This window comes from Carlito syrichta, unplaced genomic scaffold, assembly GCF_000164805.1.
Source record: "Carlito syrichta isolate Samal-C Ts95f unplaced genomic scaffold, Tarsius_syrichta-2.0.1 Scaffold58783, whole genome shotgun sequence".
NCBI classification, from domain to species: domain Eukaryota; kingdom Metazoa; phylum Chordata; class Mammalia; order Primates; family Tarsiidae; genus Carlito; species Carlito syrichta.
This window is the reverse complement of record NW_007002879.1, coordinates 135,754-159,388: the sequence shown is the minus strand read 5'-3', so window position 1 is coordinate 159,388 and position 23,635 is coordinate 135,754. Positions and strand designations below refer to the sequence as shown.

At 35.0% G+C, this 23,635-nt stretch overlaps 1 protein-coding gene across 1 annotated transcript in view; it reads right to left on the bottom strand.

The window, feature by feature from the left end:
• LOC103251561 (dystrophin-like) overlaps nucleotides 1-23,635 on the bottom strand; it is a gene marked incomplete at both ends in the record, with an annotated part of 504,158 nt that overhangs the window by 406,578 nt on the left and 73,945 nt on the right. The window contains one exon of the mRNA XM_008050158.1: nucleotides 2,075-2,260. Coding sequence (XP_008048349.1) covers nucleotides 2,075-2,260 — 186 coding nt within the window. The remainder of the gene's footprint in view (nucleotides 1-2,074; nucleotides 2,261-23,635) is intronic.

The following is a 23,635-nucleotide window of genomic DNA, read 5'->3' as shown; positions in this document are numbered from 1 at the left end:
GTTTTCAATATTTGAAAACTATTCTTGAGGGCACTATACTGGGACTAAAGTATTTTGGTTGAGTCAACAAGATCTTTCATCTTAAATATATTCCATGAACAGAAATAGCTAACATTGAGTATATTTTTAATTATAATGAAGAAGAATATTTTAACCAAAAACATATTTAAAAGTAGAGAAATGCTTTCACCTATGACTTAAATATATATATATTTCTGGTTGGGAGGAAAGAGTTTATGGGCTTTTCTCTTTGTAATACTAAATCCGGGACTCTTAAAAAATAGACTAAATCCAAGATAATTGAGAATCTTGTTGAGGTTATTTTGTATTGGGCCAAGTAAATTGAGAATCTTGTTGAGGTTATTGTGCAGTGGGTCAAGTAACTGTACTTTCTGGTTGGGATTGCTTATTGAGTAATGAAAAATCAGTATTGATGAGACGTAGTTGCACTGCTGAATAGGACCTAGGCAAATACCTGTGCGAACACTATGTACTAACTAGGTGGAAAAATTGAAAGGATTCTGGAACTGATGACTTCTCTGTGTTGATGATATGCTTTGTACTCACTCTGTCTTGCTCCTTATGACCGTGCATGACTCAAGTGCAGGTGACTGGGAGCCATGTCTTTGTATAAGACCTCTGCTGTGACATTAATGTGCAAGCTGTTATCCCTCATCCTGTATACTTTATCAAAGCTAACTAAATTTTTTACTGGGTAAAACCTATTGTGACTCATGAGTTTAATTGTCAGGCTGAATCCAAGGCCATGTCACTTGTTGAGCAGGTTGGGTTTTGAACTGGTGAAATGATGTCTACAAAATGCCATCTGCTCTTGAGAGGTAGCTATCCTAATAGTGGGTATGAATGCCAGGAAGAAGTAAGGTAAATGTAGTGGAGTTATTGTAGTTATAGCCAACCTCTCTCTACAGCCGTGTTCTCACTTAAGCCCATCATCCCCAAACGTTCATTTTCTCTTCTCTAGAATATTCTCAAACTTCTTCTTTTTTAATCTCTGACTGCTCATCTAGCTAAACGGAAACTAAATGAGATTAAAATGTGAGGTTTTATAATTCTGGGAAGTAAATAAATTTAACAATTTGAGTCAATGAATTAAAAGGAAAACTTTACCCAAAGATGTTACTGATCTTTTTTAGTCTGTTGTTGCCCTACATTTTATTAATAGGTTGTGTTTTCTATTGAATCGGCTTATCGGATTGGTTCCTTAAGGGTTTTGGCCCATAAGGAGATGCAAAGCAGAGTGGCATGTTGGGACAAGTCTTTGGAATTAGCTCCTGGGAAGAGAGAAAATACAGGAATAATCAACATGTACAGAGACACTAAAAAGGGAGATTGTGGTGTACAATCGGCAGGTTTGTCTGAAACTCTAGGATGACCTGCAGCGTCTCTACATCATTCTGAATGACTTGGTACCATCCTTATTCAGTGACTAAAAACACTTACAAGTAACAATCATATACTAGGCCCTGGACTAGGGGTGTGGGGCTTTGAGTGGGGAGCAAAGACAAATAAAAAGATGCCTTTGCACTCAAAGAAAAGTGTAATGAGATATTAAGGTACCTAAAATGAAAGTGTAAGTCAATATACAAAATCAACAGGAAATGGACATAGAGGTTTATAAGAAATTCTAACAGAGATTTCAACTCTGCTTGGGGTTGGAATCCTTGTTATCTGATTGGGTTTCTCACCTACCATCATCCCTCAGGTGATATACGATCACCCTTTCCTGTCTTCAGCAAGGTTGGATTAGCCAGAATACATGTCACCCCTGATGTTTTCTCTTAGTAATTTTCCATTCAATAACCCCACCCTGATCCATGGTTATAAATTCCTAATTGCCCATACTGTATTTGGAGTTGAGCCCATTCTCTTTCCCCCACTGCAAGACCATGTTGCAGTGGTCCCTGTGGCTATTGTGATGATACTGAATAAAGTCTTCCATACTGTGCTTTAAAAAATAATACTTTTTTCTTTAACAATAATAATAAATGAAAAACTTAGTTCGGTGATATTGTCATTCTTTTAGAAAACAATATTTAAAGTGAAAAATTCCTACCTTAATGTCAAATGATGCTGTTTGATTTGGTTGGTTGTAAATTTCCAACTGATTCCTAATAGGAGACAGCCACAGAAGCAGATTATTCAACTGCTCTTCAAGATCTTCAAACTTTTTTTCAAGCTGCCCAAGGTCTTTAATATGAGCTTCAATTTCTCCTTGTTTCTCAGGTAAAGCTCTAGAAACCTGAAAGAAAATTAAATTTTCAGAAGGCAAATGATTCTCATCATATAAATAAGAAAAGAAAAAATTGTTTTCAAAAGTTATTTGTCATGAAACATTATTTAATTTTACTTATTTTGGTCATTTTAACTGCATGATATCAATTACATATGTTACATGTTAGGATATAATTAATGGATTAGAAGTAATTTATTAATGCTCTCTAAAAATTCTGTGTTTTAAATACACTAATGCCTTTTTGGAGATTCAAAACACACATCTTACACAAATGTATACCCAACTATAACAGATAAAAGTAAAGGAGTACATTATTCCTTTATCCACTAACTTACTAAACATAATGGTGTGTTGTATATTATATGCCAGACACATTGCCTTTGCAGTTATAAAAATGAATAAGCCAAGTTATTCAGCATTAGTTCCAAGATACATAACACAGGTATTCTTAACCCCAAATTAGTGATTTATATTCAAAGAGCATTCTAAAATTAAAACCAAATTGAATTACAATTTTTGCTCGAATAACAATCATTTCTTTCACTATACTTTGTCCTACATTTCTTTTTTGTTAAGGAAAATTGTAAAAGAAAACCTTTTTATGCAAGAGGAAAACTCGTGAGGTATGCATTTTTGCAAGTTATAGTTGTGAGCCCTAGTGTAATCAAATAAACATAAGCAAATGACTGGGATGAAAAGTAAAAAGAACATATGGACTGGAGTAGAATATAACAGAATGATTATAGGTTATTTTTATTAAGGGCTTAATATATATCAAACATCATGCTTGGAAGTTTCAAATTTACTGTCTTATTTAATCCACCCCAAAACCCTATGATATAGGTACTGTTATCCAAATTTTATACATAGTTGTTGATAATGGGGTTGGAAACCATCAGATAGCTTAGGAAAACGTAGAACATGGGGTTAAACATTATTGGGTCTAGAATTAGCCTGCTGGAATTTAAATCCTGAATCTAGCGCCTGCCTAACATTTTGGCCAGGTTTTCTTTTTCAATGTCTCCTCTATAGATTGGGGACAATGACCACACCTGCTTCGTAGGGTTACCGTAAGGACTAAGTAAAGTAATCCATGAAAATAGCACAGGGCAATACTAGTCATAATATTGAATGGTAATAAAGTCATTACATATTAGTGATTATTGCTTAAGCTCAAATTAAGAGCCAAGATAAAGAAGAATAAAGCTATTTTCTTCAGAATATCAAGGGTTAAAACCAGTACACTCCCTCAGAATAAATAACGTAAACTCAAAATGACAGCTCTTCATTATATTATTAATAATACCATTCTAATATAAATATATTACATTGTAATATAAATAAAATGTTATAATATACATCGATTACATATTACCATGATGTTATGAAAAATAGAGAATATTTAAAAAGCAAATTAGGTAAATATATTGATCTCCTAGTGCATCGTTCACGCAATGCCACAAACTTTGAAACAATTGTTTTAGATACTTTAAAAATTACTCTTTGGATTTTTTTCACACCATTCTATTATTAATTAATTTATTTTTATTTTAGAGTTGTGGTGTACATGTGCGGATTTGCTACATAAGTAAATTTCATGCAGGTGAGGTCTGGGCTTCTAGCAGCGCCTACCATCAGTTGTTTTATGTTGGGGGCTAGTTGATAAGTGAAAACATGTGGTATTCAGTTATTTGTTTCTTTGATAGTTCACTTAGATTGATGGTTTCCAGATGCATCTGTGCTGCTGCAAAGGACATGATTTTGTTCTTCTTTATGGTTGCATGGTTTTCCATTGTGTATATGTACCACATTTTCCTTATCCGGTCCACTTTCAAAGGACATCTGGGCTGCTTCCATGTTTTTGCTATTGTGAATAGTGATGCAGTGAATATATGTGTAGGTGTCTTTTTGGTAGAGTGGCTTATGTTCCTCTGAGTATAATACCAGTGGGATTGTTGGATTATATGATAGTTCAATTTTTAATTCTTTGAGAAAATGCCATACTACTGACCCAAATGGTGGAACTAGCTTACATTCCCACTGACAGTGTAGGAGCATACCCTTTCTCTGCAGCCTTGCCAACACCTGTTGTTTTTTATTTGATGTTTTAATGATAGTCATCCTGACTCGTGTGAGGCGGTACCTCATTGTAGTCTTGATTTGCATTTCTCTGATGATTTGTGAAGCTGAGAATTTTTTCATATGTTTGTTATTTTAGATACTTTTTAAAGAACTCACTAATGAACATTACATTCTTCTATTGGACACAAGAGTTATAAGGTGAAAAAGAAATACTGATGAACAAAATAATCAATTAATTCATAGGAAAAAGAATATTAAACAAGACCTTATTCTATGTAAACAATATGTACATTGAAATATCTTGTAAATACATTCATACATATTGTGTAAAATGCATTGGAGTGCATGAGTAAAGGGTTAAATGCAGATTGAGAGGTCACAGGCCAGGCTGGGGCTTGACCCTAGTCTCCCACAGCACTGTTTCCTAGGAAACAATAACTTTAAGATAAATGGGAAATGCTGGACCTGCGTTTGTTGTGTGGAACTACACACGATTGGAGGAGCTGTGAACCAGTATACAAGCCTTGGGTCTATGTGACTGCTGTGGTATGAAAGATTGATGGGACGTAGAGGTGGTTTTGCCTATTTAAGGTGACCTGCACTTATCTTGCCTCTCATTCCTAAAAGCCTTTTATTGTGTGTGGGTGGAGGTGGGGCCAAAGAAGCAAAGGAAGCATAGTGCTCAGGTAGCATGGAATGTTTGTCCACAAATAGTGGATCATGATGCTGTTCTCCTTGCGTGACTTGTATCCTGCTATAATGCCAAGTAAATATTGTATAAGATGAATTAGGCCTGCCTATTTGTGTTTTGTGAGTTCAAATCCATAACTACATCTGTGGTGCTGAAGTGTGTGTGTGTGTGTGTGTGTGTGTGTGTGTGTATTGTGTGAAGGAGAGAGGTGAGCAGAGAAAGACAGAGAGAGGCTATATCAGAAATGTAATTCTATGTCTATAATACATGATCTAATAATGCCCTCAACCTATTTTTCTAGCATTTAAAGGGAGGTAACTAAACATTTTATTTTTATTGGATCATTTTCTACTCACAAGTATATGTAAAAAGCATTTTACAGCTTCAACTAACAGCGTCTAAGAGCCTCTAGATTCTGAAGCTAGTGGAGATAATAACCATCATATTTTCCTAAAATCTACAAAAGTGAGCTATGAACTCCTTTTTATCTGATCATGAAATTGTTCCCATTTCATTTAGGCTTCATGTGTAAGCATAGAAATATGTATGGCATTAAACTAAGATTGTTGGTTTCCTTATCATCCTCCCAACCTATCCTTTCCTGGATATAGAAGAAGAACAATTCCTCGTAGAAAACAATGAGTCAGATGTAACTAATATCTATAATAATGAAATGATAGCTTATAACGACACTAAGTTTTCAGCTTAATTTTGATATCACATTAGGTATATCCTCACAGACCTTGTTCTTCCCTATCATAATATCTATCTCCACTACTTAACCTGTTATTTATATTGACCTCTGTCACTGATGTCTAATTTCTGGACAAGCTGGATTCCTACACATGACAGACTTTCAGCACAATTCTGTTGAATTTAAGATAATTTCCAAATTCAAGATTAAAATTTTTGTTTGGTGTAAGAAGCAATGTATGTCCGGAATCGTCAACTGCATAAAAATGTAAATTTTTTCCTCATGTTAAACAGCTTTAATTAATGTTCCAAAAATTGGTAAACTAGACTACATAAAAATCAGACGCATTTGCATGACCAAGAAAGCCACAGGCAAAGTCAAAGACAAATGAACAACTGTAAAAAAAAGAATTGTGAAATGATGGACTAATTTTCCTAACACAAAAAAGAGCTTCTGCAAATTAATAAGAAAAAGGCCAACAACTCAAAAGAAAATTGGACAAAAGATAAGGACAGCTAACAGAAATAGAAATGCAAGTGATTTTAAACAAATGAACTGAATGAAGCTTAGCCTTGGTCATAATGAGAGAAATGAAATTGGAAATTCATCTATTGCACTGACAAAAATCCAAGTCTGAAAACACTGCTGCCAAGGCTGTGGGAAATTACAGACTCTTCTATATGGCTGGTCAAATGTGTATATTGGTGCACCCCGTGTGGAAGACAGTTTTGTGATATCTATCAAATGCATATAACCTATGACCCAGAATTTTTACTCTTAGAAATTAATTTTATAGATTTATTTCCAGAACTAAAGTCAATGCTTGTTGAGTGTAGCAGATGGTGAGTGAGGTGGGAGATTTTTCACTGTACTTTAAAATTTTTGAACAATGTAAATGCATTACTTTTGCAAAAAATAAGTTAATTAATAAGGAAAACTACTGTACTTGTTTTTCTTTTTTGCTACAAAATATTGGTTAAAATTACACTTTGTACATATTTTCAAATAAGGACTTATTATATTAATAACTAATAGGATATAATGTATCTAAAGCCATCAGTTAAAACTGCTCTGATGAATTCCCTATGGAATCAAGAACTTCTGTCACATATATTTTGTGCTCTCTCTCAGTTAGAAACAGTCTCTAGGAGTTGATGGATTATTCCAAATAGTCCATGGAAAATATGACAGGTGTGAGTAATTTATAATATGGAATAAGAATACATTTTGTATTAGTTTCTATGTTTTAAAATAATTTAGTTTTATATTTACTATTTCACATTCACATCAAAATATAGAGACAAACACTTGGTTGATAAAATGCAGTCTTTTTCTAGTAATCTTTATATATATTATAAAACCATGCTCTTCATACATGTTACCTGTGGTGAAAGAAAACAAACACATTCAGCTTCCTTATGTGTTAATTTAGTATGTAACCAAATCTTGACCTAATTTTACACAAGATTAGCTTCCTTATTGTTTCAATTTCTAAGTGTTAATTTCAAACGTGCAGAAGTTATAATATTAAGGTAAACAGAGGTATCTGTTTCAGAAATAAAAATATTAAATATTGACTTTGTAACTTACATAAAATTATGAAGAAATCAAAGTATTTAGCATAAAATAATATGAGAATGAAAATAAAATATTGTTGTGGGGAAGCTGATAAAAAGCAAAAAAGTGTATAAAATGATTAAATATAATATTGTTACTTTTCATATAGAAATTAAAGCCAATAACCAAAAAGAAAATGAAGGACAACTAAATATTTGCAGCATCTATCAGACAAAAGGAAAGTTTTACTCTATAAAAATATATTTCAGTGTATGAATAACACAGAGAATCTACTGAAAAACTGGCTAAAGTACATAGACAAGAAATTAACAAAAATACAAACTGTCAGTAAACAAGAAGATATCCAAACACTAAGCAATCAATGAAATTTAAATTAAAACAGCAATGATATGCCATCATTTACCTAATGTATTGGTTTCTGTAAAAGATATTTGTCAAAGTTCTGGAAAATTAATCTTATGAGGTTTGTTGGAGCACAGATTACTATATAGTCATTCATCACATAATGATGTTTCAGGCAATGAAGGACTGACGGTGGTCCATGAGATTATTATGGAGCTGAAAAATTCCTATCACCTAGTGACATCACAGCGCCATGCATTACTCAAGTGTTTGTGGTGTTGCTGGTGTTAACAACCTATTAAACTGTCAGCTGAATAGAAGTGCAGCACATATATTTATGTATAGTACAGAATACATGCTAATGATAGTAAATTATGTATTTACTATGCTATACTTTTTATCATTATTTTAGAATGTACTCTTTCAACTTATAACAAAAAAGTTAACTGTAAAACAGCCTCAGGCAGGTCATTCAGGAGGTGTTCCAGAAGAAAGGCATTGTTATCATAGGAGATGACAGCTCCATGCGTGTTATTCTCCCACAAGACCTTCCAGTAGGACAAGATGTGGAGGTGGAAGACAGTGCTATTTATCCTGGCCTTGTGTAAACTTAGGCTTATGTGTATGTTGTGTCTCAGTTTTTAACAAAAGTGTTTAAAAAGTAAAATAAGAATGAGAAGCTTATAGAAAAAGAATATAAAACTATTTGTGTTTTAAACTAAGTGTTATTACAAAAGATTCAAAAAGTTAAAAATATTAAAACATTTATAAAGTTAAAAGTCCCCTTAAGCTAAGGTTAATTTATTATTGAATAAAGAACAATATGTTTTTATAAATTTAGTATAGCCAAAGTGTATAGTGTTTATAAAGTCATAGGTCTTCATATTCACTTCCAACACACCCACTGCAAGTTCCATCATGATATGTTTTCTATACAGGTGTACCTTTTTAAATTGCTATACCATATTTTTATTATACATTTTCTATGTTTGGATGTTTAAAGACATACATGCTGACCATTGTGTTCCAACTGCCTACAATAATCAGTATAGTCACATGCTGTACAGGTTTGTATCCTAAGTATACCAAATGATGATATATCAAGTGATAGACTAATTTCCTAACAAAAAAAAAGAGCTTCTGCAAATTAATAAGAAAAAGGCCAGCAACTCAAAAGAAAATTGGACAAAATATAAGGACAGCTAACAGAGATAGAAATACAAATTATTTTAAACACACGAACTGAATCTTAGCCTTGGTCATAATGAGAGAAACAAAAATTGGAAATTCATCTGTTGCACTGGCAAAAAATCCAAGTCTAAAAACACTGCTGCCTAAAGAGCAATAGACTGTACCATACAGCCTAGGTGTGTAGTAGACACTACCATCTAGGTTTGTGGAAGTGCACTCTATGATTGAAATCTAAAAAAGTTTAACTCAAAGGGAGAAAAATGGTGAATATCTGATCCTGGGGGATGGGTGAGATTGAGGAGATATTTATCAAATAACTCAAAATTTCAATTAGACTGGAGGAATAATTCTGGAAATCACATGGTGAACTGTTAATAGCAATAATGTATACTTGAAAATTAACTGAAAGTAGATTTTAAGTGTTCTCACCACAAAAATTCAGTATGTGACGTAATTAATATGTTATACTGCTTGATTTATCCTTCTACAATGTATACACCATTCAAACAATCACATTGTACACCATAACTATATACCAGTTTTGGTCATAATTTTTTTAACAATTTGCACATAAATACACATATGTGCATTTGCAAGTATGTGAACCAATTTATTAACTGTGAGTTTTAAGGGTATTATCATCTAAATATAATTTTTATTTCATTTGAATAGTTTTGTCCTTTTTAAAGTTATCACACAAAATATTATTTGTCTATATTTTAAATGCTAAATAAAAATAAAAAATAGTGCTGGTTGGGTGACTATCCCTTCAAAATTTTAGCAACAATAAAATTACTATTATTATTATTTGAATTGGAAGTCTCACTCTGTCACCCAGGCTGGAGTTGCAGTGGCACAATCACAGCTCACTGCAGCCTTGAACTCCTGAGCTCACGTGATTCTTCCACTTCAGTTTCCTCAGAAGTTGGAGTTATAGGTATGTGCCACCATGCCTGGCTAATTTTTTTAATTTTTTGTAGAGACAGGGTCTCACTCTGTTGCCTAAACTGGTCACCAACTCTTGGGCTCAAGCAATGCTCCGGCCTAGGCCTCCTAAAGTGCTAAGATTACAGGTGTGAGCAACTAGGCCCTATCGTATTCTTATGTATTATTTTCTACAATTAACAAATGAGGAAATTAAGGGCCAACAAGATAAAGGATGTTTTTAAGGACACTAGAATGTGAAAAATGTGACAGTAAACATCCAGGGTTTCCAGACTCCAAATTTGACTCTTCTTTCTTCTCTCTCAAAACATATTTTTCACTATCTTTCAAAATCTAAAGTATTACTTGATAAATGGAAATATTTGAACTCATACTTTTTACAACTTTTTATTTTTGTGGTAACAACCTATACCTTAATACTCATTATCATTAAAGAGATACACATTTAGAAGTCCACTTCAATAAGAAATAATATAAATGAAATGCATGCATATAATATATATATATATATTTTTTTTTTTTTTTTTTTGAGTTGGAGTCTCACTCTGTCGCCCAGACTGGAGTGTAGTGGCCGCTCCCGGCCACCGCAGCCTCGCCCGCTGGGCTCCGGCGATCCTTCCGCCTCAGCCTTCCGAGTAGCCGGAATTACAGGCACGCGCTACCACGCCCGGCTGATTTTTTGATTTATTGTAGAGATGAGGTCTCGCTGCCCAGGCAGGTCTCGAACCCGCGGGCTCAGGCAATCCACTCACCTCAGCCTCCCAAAGGCGCGGGATTACAGGCTGAGCCACCGAACCCAGCTTTATAATATATTTTGAAAACAAAAAATACTATTTGCTATTTGTTAATTTTATTTGTTAGAGACTAGAAATTAAGCTAGATTGTTTATTAATTAAATTTTGGATTCTAATTAATCCAAAATCATGAGTGAATGATTTTCATATACCTATAATAAGTAAGTTTTATATTTGGGTAGACTTATCATTTATTTTATAGTGGAGTCATAGATAAAATAAGTTGTTATAATGATTAAAATAAAAATAAATAATTGTTAATTATAATAAGTAGCAATTTGCATGATAATTTCCCGTTATTTCCAAATAACTTAAAGTAAACGCTAAATTCTGAATCTTTTATAGTTAAAAACATAAGTGGCACTTGATTGAATTTAAACTTAATTTTAATTTCCTAACTCATACAATTCCAATCTAAATACTAGGTAAATGAAATTTTAGATGTGAAAAATAGGGCTATAAAAATAATGAAAATATAAATGAATGTTCTTACAGTATTAATTTAAAAGCTAAATTTTAATTTAAAAGCCATGAATAGAAAAATTCATAGCAATATAAAATTTCTTTACATAATAAAATCAAACAAGCAAAAGAAAAAAGCAAAAGCAACCCACCTTTTTGATACTCAAGATATACAAGGGGGGACCCCTCAAAATGGAGTTTATTTACTAAATATTTTTGTATTTTTATTCTTACACGTTTAAACTTCAATCACTTTCGAAGTACTCTCCATCTGAGGCAATGCATTTATCGAGACATTATTTCCCACTACTCAAAACAGTTTTTGAACTCATCCATTTTGATGCCTTTTGGTATTCCTGCCATTTTTTTGTTTCATTTCTTCCATATCAGCAAAACGTTTCCCTCTGAGGATTTTTTTTTCATCAGGGAAACAAACAAAAAAATGTCACTTGGGGTGAAATTGAGTGACTAGGGAGTATGGAACATGAGGGTCATGCTGTTTTTGGTCAAAACCTGCTGAACACTCAGCTTAGTGTGGGCAGGTGTGCTTGTAAATCACCCATTATGAAATGGGCAAACGCATTGAAAGAATTTTTTAAAAATGTACTGAAGCAGAATGCAGCCTCTCATAACACCCATAGTTGGTGCAATGATGCCGATGGACTCCTAGAATACTTACTAGTGGGGATCCTGTGCTACAAGGGGTCTGCTCTTCAAAAAATAATTCTGGGGATTTTTTTTGGGTTGCCCTCACAATTTCACAGACACTGAAGAAAACACTCTCAAACATCAACAGGAAAAAAAACCAAAAACGCTTAATGGAAAAAAAGGACGCCAGATGTGATGGCTCACGCCTGTAATCTCAGCACTTTGGAAGGCAAAGATGAAAGGATTGCCTGAGCCCAGGGGTTCGAGACCTCATCTCTACAGAAAAAAAAAAAAAGATAAGGAATAGATGAATCATGAAAGGACAACAACTGACCTAAGTATTAAAATTGTTTAACTTCACTAGGAACAATAAAAATGATAATTCAAACTAGGCGATCTTTCATTCTTCAGATTTTAAAAATAACATAACACTTTACTTTGGTCTGTTCCTCTGTCATTGTCTACGCTGCCATTAAAATGTCTTCTTTTCACTTAAAAAAGTCTCTTTTTCCTAACTGACACATATATAACCTTTCCTGATCCTTCGTGTTTTGGTAAATGAAAATGTCACCTCCTTAGAGAAGATTGCCTGATCCTTCTGGATGAAAATAACTATTCTTTCTAATAAGCTCTGTAGCATTTATTATCTGGGCTACTTCATTAGACCCTGTCAGTTATTGCTTTTTTTCTTTATTTTACTATTCTTTTCTAACTTGTGCCTTCATCCCTTGCCTCTTCCACAAAATCCTAACACACACACACACACACACACACACACACACACACACACACAACACATACACACAACACACACACACACACAGAGCTACAATTGAATTTTACATCTTTGTATACTCTTAGCACCTTCTCTTATATAGGATAGTATTTGCTGAATGAATAAACACACAAACCAATCAATCATTTGCTAATAAACCACAGAAAAGAGAAGGTAAAACAGGATGAAAAGGACAACTCTCTTGAATGTGCTTATGTTCTCCCATATGACATTTCTAACTCTGTTGATCATTTTAGTATACTGTGAATATCCAAATTCAGTAGAACAGCCTGAACAAGGCTTGTTTGGCAGCTGGACTGGTAAAATTTGATTTGAGTAACACAGGAGTATAAGAGGGTAGGATCTAGTCAGTCAAGAGACTAAGGGACACATGTAGAAGGCTCAATTTTTGACATTTTCTGTCAGCTACATTGATGTCATGTATCATGGGGCTGGAGACAGGACTAAATAGTTATTACTTACAACATTGGCAGTGACATCCATGCAATTAAGTCAGTGAATATACTACCTACTAACTGTTTTTTTCCCAACCACTGCCCTATATACTATCTATAAATTTATTGCTTTATTAGTTGATTGAAGGTAACTATTCTATGGTTAAGTATGAGCTTCCAATGCCAACATCCCTCCACCTTGAAAAAAGATAAATAACAGTGCAGTCAGAATGCACTTTAAACCAACGCTTCCTTGCTACCAACCAAAATAAAATAAAAACCTTTCCAAAATTTAGTAATGCCAATTAAATAATTCATATAAACCATTATCTTCTTTGGATAAAACACATGTGGTATAGAATATTTGGAGACCTCATTTTGCCTCACATATTTTCAACCTCAATAAATTAAAGCCATTACAGAATCAGACTTAGGACAGATATATTTCCAGGCACAACACTCTATTATTTTTTTTTTAACAACTGGTCTCATGGTAAAATATCCTTCACTAGGAGGTCATTTATTTTCTTTCCCTCTGGAAATTTAATAAAATAATAATGAATATAAAACTGAAAAACACATTATGGTTATATGTCACCAGGCATTTAAAAATTATAAATCCATACACAATTTTAAAGTGACTAATTAAAATTCATTTTGGAGACAGTCAGCCCCCAATGGCATAGCTACTGAAATTTTATTTTAAAAGTAATCAGATTTCATTTTCAAAGTATGTGGATTTTACCTACAATGTTTATAGATCTATATTTCTTGAATTGCTTCCAGTTTTAAGTGATTATAATAGTGACGTGTCATGTATCAAATCACAATGTATATTAGTTTTATTGCATAACCACTTCATTACAACACATGGATTTTGTTATTGTTGCTAACGATCTCAAACACATAATACATGATGAGGTAAATGAACATTTCTACCAGGATTTCAAAGTCAGTAAAATTTGATGTACAATAAATAAGTCTGCAGTCCTTGGAGAACACTGCCCTTATTATCACACTAAAACCATATTGGCTTTTCAATAAACCTTGGTGTTCATGAGCAGTATTCTTGTTCATTAATTTCGTAGTTTGCAGTATAAGCAGCTAACACCACAGTAAAATAATCCTTAATAATATACATAGTATACAGAAAATACTCTTTGACTGCTCACGTTGATTCAAACCTATCCTAAAGTTAGGTAACAAGCCATGTAACAGCTCCTGGAGGCATTAAACAAGTGAAGTGAATTGATGAAATTTATTTGCCCAAACTTCAATAGCTCTCATTTATCTTCTAAAATGGATTTTATAGGGATTTATACCCACCTAACTCTCCACCTACCCACACACTCTTTACTACATAATGTGATTTTGATTACATATTGTTTAAACCCTGAGGACAATAAAACTAAAAGAAGTTAAAATTGTAATTTTATATGACACATACACACACCACAGAATGCATTGTTACATATTAACTCCATATTTTTCTCTCTCCCTCCCTCCTAGCCATACTTTAAAATAGGGGCTCTCTTTTCATGCTCACTAGAAATCTTTTTTTCAAGAGACAGAGTCTTGTTCTGTTGCTCAGGAAGGAATGCAGTGTTTCAATCTTGGCTCACAGCAGCCTGGACCTCATGGGTTCAAGCTATCCTCCTGCCTCAGCCCTCTGGGTAGCTGAGACTACAGGCACACACCACCACGCCTGGCTAATTAAAAAAATTTTTTTTTTGTAGAGATAGAGTCTCACTATGTTGCCCTGGTCGGTCTCAAAATCCTGTCCTCAAGCGATTCTTCCATCTCTGTTTCTTAAATTAACTTGTTTATCTTATTTGCTTAAAGAATCTTAGTAGCAGCCTGGCTGGTATAGAAAAAGATCCTTTGGCTTCTTAAGAAACATTGTTTTAAAATTTTTGTTGGCTTCTTTTATTCATTTATTTTGTTTGATAAAAAATCGAGGAAAGCTAAGCCATGATCTGTATATTTTACCCAAGCAGCAACAGTCATAATAAATAACAATATCTTGATTTTTATTGAGTTAGGCCATAAAGTGTCAAAATTTGCTTTCTTAACAATAATTTTTTAAAGAAGAACAGAGTCTTTTCCTTTTTAGTGTTTTATAAATCACTATATTCCAGAATGTGAACTTTAGGGAAAAAAAGAAAAAATATACTGCATGATCACATATCTTCAATTTCAGAAGTTCTATTAAAAAAACCCCAACACCCACAATTTAGCTGGGCAAGGTCATGAGTGCCATTAATTCTACCTATTCAGGAGGCTGAAGTAGGAGGATCACTTGAGTCCAAGAGTTCGGGACCAGCCTGGAAAACATAGTGAGATCCTACCTCAAAAAGAAACTAACAACAATTTAAGTATTATCTCAGACAGTGCTAAAAGCCATACTACACTAGTTAACTTTAATATGACTGCATCTAAAAAACTTGTTAATCTTTATGGCTTTTTAAACAAAATATTTTAGGAGATAATTAATTCAGGAGTGTTCAAATACATGTACCAATTTGCCAATTTTGATGACATAACCATGAATTTCTGCTTTTAGTCTCTACATATTCTGGCTAGAATGCTTGTAGTTTTCCAAAACGAATCCTTTAATAACAACAGCAAAAAGATAACACACTGAAAAAGAGTGCTATTTATTTGCCTTCATCAAAATGAAATCATTGTATTGTTATGTTTATGAATATCAAGATTAAAAATTGTAACAAATAGCATAAGCCGCATAACTCACATTCATCTCTTCTCTATGTAATAGTCATATTGTTGCAAATTGAGGCATTATTGTTATTTATACCACTAAGCAAATGCAGATTGTATTATCCACTAAATGAAACATGCTTAACAAAGAAGAAAATCAGTGTCTTTGTGAGTTTTCATCTTACTGGCAAGTAAACAATAATATAGTATAGAACAACTACTTTTGGAAATGGTGATGTTCAGGGAGGGTGTTTATTAGGTTTGAACACAACAGTGGGAGATGTCTTTGACATACATTAAGTTGAAACTTTACTAGTTGTGCAGACATTACAAGGAAAGTGAATAAAACTCAGAGATGAGTGGGTCTCTTCCTGCTAGCCAGAAAAGAACAGGAAAAGAGAACACAGAAAAAAATGAAGAAGAAAAGAAATACAGTGATTTATTTGGACTCAGTGAAAAATCAGGGCAGAAGCTAAAGGCCTAAACAGCTCTGTTTTCTGCCAGGATTGTTGCTATCATTTCAACTAGAGTCACAGGTAGGTTGACAGTGAACTATGGTTCAGGTGTCAAATCCAGCCACCACCTAGTTTTTGTAGTTTCAGAGCTAAGAATGGTTTTTACATTTTAAATAATTGAAAAAAATTAAAAAACAGGTGACCCATGACTATTATATGAAATTCAAATTTGTGTCTATAAAAAAGTGTTATGGTACATGCACATTCCTTTATGTATTGTTAAGTATTATGGCTGCTTTTGTACTATAACAGCAGCACTGATTAGTTATGGCAGAGACCTCATGGCTTGCAAAGCCTAAAATAACTATTATCAAGACTTTTATAGAAAGTTTGCTGTCGCTCTAGGTAACCAAGGAGTTCTAGCCCAACCTTCAGTCTGTCTAAGTTTTCCTCTGCCTGTCTCCTAGAACTGCTTTAAGGAATGGGACGGTGAGGGAAGTACCAGGGGTTCACTTTATGAGAAAACCAAAAAAAAAAAACCAAACAAAAAAAACCAAAAAACAAAAACGTTTAGATCCGTTATCCATTAACTCAAGCAACTTGGAAAATGCACTAGACAGCGCCCTCCAGTGGAAAGTTTTAAAATTCCACAAGCCTCCTGGCCAGTTTTGAGGACGTTTGTAGCCAATACATGCAAATACCTCATTTACCTGGGCCATCCACCTTGGTGGGACCAGCTAGCTAAAGCTTGCAATTGCAGTCAGTTGAAATTTGGAACTTGAATCGTGTAAGTGGTAGGCGTTTAGCAAGAGCAAATTATCTCTATCATTATTTAACTTAAATATATTTTAATTTGCTTCCCAAGAAGTCATGTGGTTCAGAAAACAGCAAGATAAAATAAAAAATTTTAAAAATGAAAACTATTTGCCAAGAATAAATTTAGAAAAATCTATTATTATATGCTGTAAATCACTTCTAGTCTTGTTGAGCACAGAACTTTTCCAGTCAATATGCTTGCCATTCGATGTGTATACCGAGCACCTGGAATGTGGCTATTTGGAATAGAGGTGGGCTGCAAGTAAAAAAAATACACACTAGATTTCAAAGACTTAACATGAAAAAAAGAATGTAGGATATTATAATACAGTCATGCCTCACTTTGTGATAGGGATACATTCCTAGAAATGCATTGTTAGGAGATCAGATCGATGTGCAAACATCATACAGTATATTTACACAAACTTAGATATAGCCTACTACACACCTAGGCTCTATGGTATGGCCTATTGCTCCTAGAGTATAAACTTGCACAGCATTGGACTGCACTGAATACTGCAGGCAATTGTGCAACAATGGTGAGTGTTTGTGTATCCAAACAGAAAAAAACTACTATAAAATATGGTATTATAATCCTATTAGATCACCCCCACATATGTGGTTTGTCATTGACCACAACATTGTTAGTGCAGTATTTTTATACTGACTTCAATGTTGAAATTTACACATTGTAATGCAGCAACCCCAAGGCTGAAAGGGTTTGCATGTAAGGTTTTTATAGATTCCAAAGAAGTCACCGGCAGGGGCAGGAGGGAAAGACGTTGGTTTGCCTCCTTAGAGGAGGCACCGATGGTGGATGGTCGCTGAGAAAATGGTCTATCATGTGGGTCAGTGGGTCAGTTCTGAAAGAAACCACACTTTGGGGCAGATGAGAAATTGGAAGCAGAGATGTTAATACTCAAAAGTAGGAGTGGAAGAATAGGATTAGTGAAACCAGAAAGGGGGAAATTCCCAAGAAATAAACAATGCCCAGCTTTGGGAAAATCTCCTAAAGCAGAGTAAGCAGAGAGCTGTTGGCGATGTGCAAAGAAAATACCACCAGAAGCCAGCCATGTCCAAGGTGATTCCATTCACCAAGTGTCTATACAGCAAGACAGTTCATCAAATTTCTACCACGTGTTTACAATTACGTTGATTACATGTGATGACCTCATTGCTTTCAACTCTGTTCAATTACCTGCACCCCATAACTCTTTACTGGGAGTATCCATATCCTTCAGAGACCAGCCTTGGGCAGGGGTTGCTCCTGAAGTAAGGGGAGTGGGGAAACAATCCATGTCCCCACAGATACATTGGGGAGTTAAATAAAATATATTATCAAAACAAATTTCACCTGTTTATTTTTACTATTTCAATGTGGCTACCAGGATTAAAATCACATATGTGGCTAACATTATATTTTGTTTTTTTGGACAGCACTGGTATAGAATAATACTGTGCAGTTAGGAATAGCAAAAAACTATTACATGATAGACAATCCATATATGTAAAAAAATCATGTGACTTTTCACACATCTAAGTTCCTTATTTGAATAAAAACTAAGAAGTAAAGAGGTTTCTTTTATTACTATAAAATCAATTTTTCTTACCCCACTGAACAAATATTTTAAGCACACCATATGAAGGGACATCAAATATTAGCTTGCCTCAGACAAGGTGTCCCCAATGTATTTCCTTCATTGGGATAACGCAACCTTACGTGTATCAAATCCATCTGCTTAATCTCTAGCCTCCATGTTTAATGGTGCTCTCATGCTAGGCACTCTGGGAACTGTCCTCCAGCACGTTGTGCAGGAAATCAGAGCTCTACAGTATTGTCTGAAAATCACTGCTTGTCCAACTTCTTCAACCCCCAGACTGCATACCAGCAACCTTACTTTTCTTTTTCTTTCTTTTTTTTTTTTTTGAGTTGGAGTCTCACTCTGTCGCCCAGACTGGAGTGCAGTGGCCGCTCCCGGCCACCGCAGCCTCGACCTGCTGGGCTCTGGCGATCCTTCCGCCTCAGCCTTCCCAGTAGCCGGAATTACAGGCATGCGCTACCACACCTGGCTGATTTTTTGATTTATTGTAGAGATGAGGTCTCACTGCCCAAGAGGGTCTCGAACCCTCAGGCTCAGGCAATCCACTCACCTCAGCCTCCCAAAGGCGCGGGATTACAGACTGAGCCACCGAGCTCGGCTGCAACCTTACTTTTCATCAACTTCTGGTCTGAGGGGGGAGGTACTTAACAGAATAACTGCACATGGACAATGTTACTGTCATGCAAGAGAAAGGGAAAGGAAGAAAGGGGACAGACACATTTCTGGGTCTCATATGAGGAAATTTGGAGGAGGCATCCCCTGAAGGAAGGATAGGCAGGGTAATGGAAGACAGGAAAGAGAAAGAAAGGCGTGTGACCAAAGAGAAGAGAGATTTAGGGGGCTGCATCAATACTATATTGGAGTGAGATAGGGGAAAGTTAACAGAACTGGAAGTCAGGCAACCCAACTTCTAATACTGTCTCTTCCACTATTTGTGTAATCCAGGGGTCTTCACTGAGTAATCTATTTAGATTTCGCATCCTCAACTGAAAAATGCAAGATTGGATTCAGTTAGCTCTGAGGTCCCTTCTAGCTTGAATGTTCTATGAATAAATTTTGTCTCTGACAGAGAATAGAACAATGTACATAGCCCTGAGTTCGTCACTGAGTTTAAAAGGGACAAAGACTGTTTCTGCCTGACACCTGGATGCCTGCGAACACAAAAGATGTTCTCTTGGGGTTTATTGGGAGCTTGTGACATAGGCCTAAAATGTGGAAAATCCCATGACAACAGGATACCCTGTCACTCTAAGCAGATGTAAGCTTAATTTTCTTCACAGCAAGATAATGAGCAATATAATAGAGCCTAACAAAGCAAATTTGGATACAGGCTTAACACAATCAACTGCTATGATTTTTCGGCCATTTATTTACAGGATTTAAACCTCTTTTCTCCAAAGCTGGGATTTCTGCCAGATAACCTGTGTAATGGACCTAGTGCAATGACCTACACCAAATGGCTAACAATTTTGTCCAGCCCAAGGGTTTTGCCGGTAGGGCTCATCTCCTGGCTCTGGCTAAGTTTGCAGCTACATTCTTGATGATGTGGCAACATTTTAGTCTCTGGTTTCCAAGAGAGAGCTGAGACACAGCTATTTTCAGGTCTTGGGAACCACCATGTTGAGGAATCAATTAGGAAAATGTAGAGTATCTCAAGTCTTGGGGGCATTTCACAGTTTTATGGCATCTGACAGTTTCTGTGAACTAAAGGAAAAACAATCTTCCTTTGAAAGGCAAACAGAACTTGCTTCTAACTTGCTTCTTCATTTCCAACTCTTTCCTCAGAGGCAGTGAGTGAAGAGGAGAGCTTTATGAAACCCCTGCACAGGAGTCCATCAGAGCATCTCTGTTGAATGGACATTTTTTACTTTGTCATTGTGATGCGATTCTTAAACAACAGATATGGTGACTTTTTCTACTGTCAGTATGAATTGAAGCTGGAATTAGAACTATAAACCTGAAGACATGATCTTATTCACCACTTTCACATGAACTACTCAGAATTCCAGATTGTATTTAATCTATGTATTTTTCACAGGTGAACCATGAATTAAAACAAAACAGTTTTGAAATTGGTTTCAATTATTTAAAAAGCTGTTGAACTGGTTAATTGGTTAATGGTGAAAATACAAATTACTTAGCTTATTTTATTTGCCAAATGCTATGCTAGGTAAATCATTCCTCCTTTCAGTAAGCACTAATACTGAAAGAAAATTAAGATATTTAAACACATAATTCAATTACCAAGTGGTGAATACTCTGATAAAGATGGATACAATGCATTCCGAAGGCATGGAGCCTGAAGGGCCTATATCTCCCAGAGGGAGAATGGGGAGACAGGTGGCAGAAGAGAAGGATGTTTTCACATTTGAGTTGTGTGTTAATTAATGGTTGAACTAATAAAGGCCATTCTGGGCAGCCCAAAAAAAGGTGCTGTGTTTGCCCAAGCTTGACGGTGTGTAAGGAACAGGAGTTACTTATGACTAGGGTTGCCAGATAAATACAGGATGCCTCAGAGAAATGTAAATCAAAACTACAATGAGATACCACCTAATTCTGATAAAGATGGCTGTCATTAATAAGTCAAAAAACAACAGCTGCTGGCACAACTGTGGAGAAAAGGGGACACTGTTACACTGTGGGAATGTAAACTAGTCAAACCTCTATGGAAAACAACGTGGCAATTTCTTAAAGAACTAAAAATTGAGCTTCCATATGATACAGCAATCCCTCTCCTGGGAATATACCCAGAGGAACATAAATCACTCTACAAAAAAGACACTTGCACATGCATGTTTATTGGCACACTATTCACAGTAGCAAAAACATGGAACCAATGCAGATGTCCATTGAAAATGGACTGGATAAAGAAAATGTGGTCCATATACATGATGGACTATTATGCAGCCATAAAGAAGAAGAAAATCATGGTCTTTGCACCAACTTGGATGCAGTTGGAGACCATTGTACTAAGTGAACTATCACAGAGATGAAGAATTGAGTACCACATATTCTCACTCATAAGTGGACCCTGAACACTAGTTACATTAGCACAAGGGTAGAATCTACAGTCGCATGTCACTGCTATGGAAGGAAGGGAAGGACGAGGGAGGTGGCACGTGACAACATAATGCATACGTGGTCCGCTATCACTAGGAGAGAAGGCTAGACAAAATCCCAATCTCTACCTGCATGCAGCCTACTTATGTAACAAATCCTCACTCATACCCCACAACTCAACTCAACTCAACTCAACTCAACTCAACTCAACTCAACTCCAATACAATACAATACAATAATAGAGAATGCCCAATTAAATTTGAATATCATATCAACAATAAATACACTTTTAAAGTTTTTTCCATTTTTACATTTTAGATTCAAGTGGTACAAGTAAATGTTTATTACATGGACATATTGTGTGTGGTGGGGATTGAGTCTTAGGTGGTCCATTCCCTAGATAGTGAACATTGTACCCAATAGGTAATTTCTAAATCCTAACCGCACCCCTCCTCCTTTCTCCTCCCTTTTTGGTGTCCCCAGTATCTAGTATTTCCATCTTTGTGCTATATAAGTGAGAAAAAGTGGTATTTGGTTTTCTGTTTCTGAGTTAGTTCACTTTTTAGTGAAAAATTTTGGTAGTATTTGAGATATACTTGTGCTAAAATTCTGGGTGTTCCATATTTTGATTTTTTAATTCTTGCAATCCTAGTAATGAGTGGAATATGGAATAAAATAGTAGCAGAAAAATGAGGTTTGAAAAGTTTGTGTGCCATTATATGGAGTTTTCAATTTTTTCTATAGGGCTACACACTTCTGGATAGAGTTTAAACAAAGTAGACAAGAAAAATTAGAGTGAAAAAGGAATCTGAAACTGTTAAGAAGCCAAGTCTCAGTTATAGCATGAACAGAGACTATTCTGCCTTCCAAATTCTCATCTGTAGCAGATACTTGGTGACCGGAATCACCTCCGACATGGCTGGCTTATGATGGATATTTTCTTTGCACATTGCCAACAGCTCTCTGCTTACTCTGCCTTAAGAGATTTTCCAAAGCTGGGCCTCCTTTTTTCTTAGATTTCCTCCTTTCCTGTTTCACTAACCCTATTCTTTCACTCCTACTTTTGAGTATTAACATCTCTGTTTCCAATTTCTCATCTTACATTTCATTCTTGTGTGCACTTAAGCTAAGACTTTATCTTTCTCCATTTCTTCCAAAAAGTAAGTACAAATCAACCTTAATTTATTCATAGGCCACCTGATTTACTTAATAAAGTTTGGGTTTTCCCTGGGAGTAGAGTTTAGTATGACTAGAATGAAAACCTTTATTAGTTATTGTACAAGATTACCTGAAATGATCCCAAATTTTAAAGTTCCTATGTGGAAGAAACTTGGTAGGGTCTTCCTAAACTTGACAATTAATTCTAATAATTTACATGACATCACCAATAATGAGTTGTGAATATGAAAGAAACTTTTCTTAATTTTCAATAATAAAAGTCAAATTTTTAATTAGCCATGCTAGAGGAAAGAATAAATTACCATTTGAGTCCCTCACATGAAGAAATGCTTAAAAAAGGATGCATCCAGAAAGATAAATTATTACAGAGTATTATATATTCTTGTATTAGAGTCAGTTTATTGCTAAGAAAAAAAATTTGCTTATTTTCTCAATTTTGTGATGTAGATGGCATTAGTCAGTTTTAAAAAAATTATAATCAGTTGTAATTTTAAAAATAAATACTCATATTCATACCTAATTTTGTATTTATCTTGTTATATTCTTTGATTTAAGAAGACTTTGATTTGTGAAGCTTGAAACGTATGCTTCAAGCTTCACAAAACCTGGATCTGTTTCCACTTATACTTTTATTTTTATTGAGTATAAAAAAACAATTCAGTATCCTAAATTAATGAATTCGATATTGGCATGGAAAAATAGTGTTTTTATCTTTGCTTTTTTTTTTAAAGTCTTTACTTTGAAGACAATTACTTCTTTTTTTTTTTTTTTTTTTTTTGAGTTGGAGTCTCACTCGGTCGCCCAGACTGGAGTGCAGTGGCTGCTCCCGGCCACCGCAGCCTCGACCTGCTGGGCTCCGGCGATCCTTCCGCCTCAGCCTTCCGAGTAGCCGGAA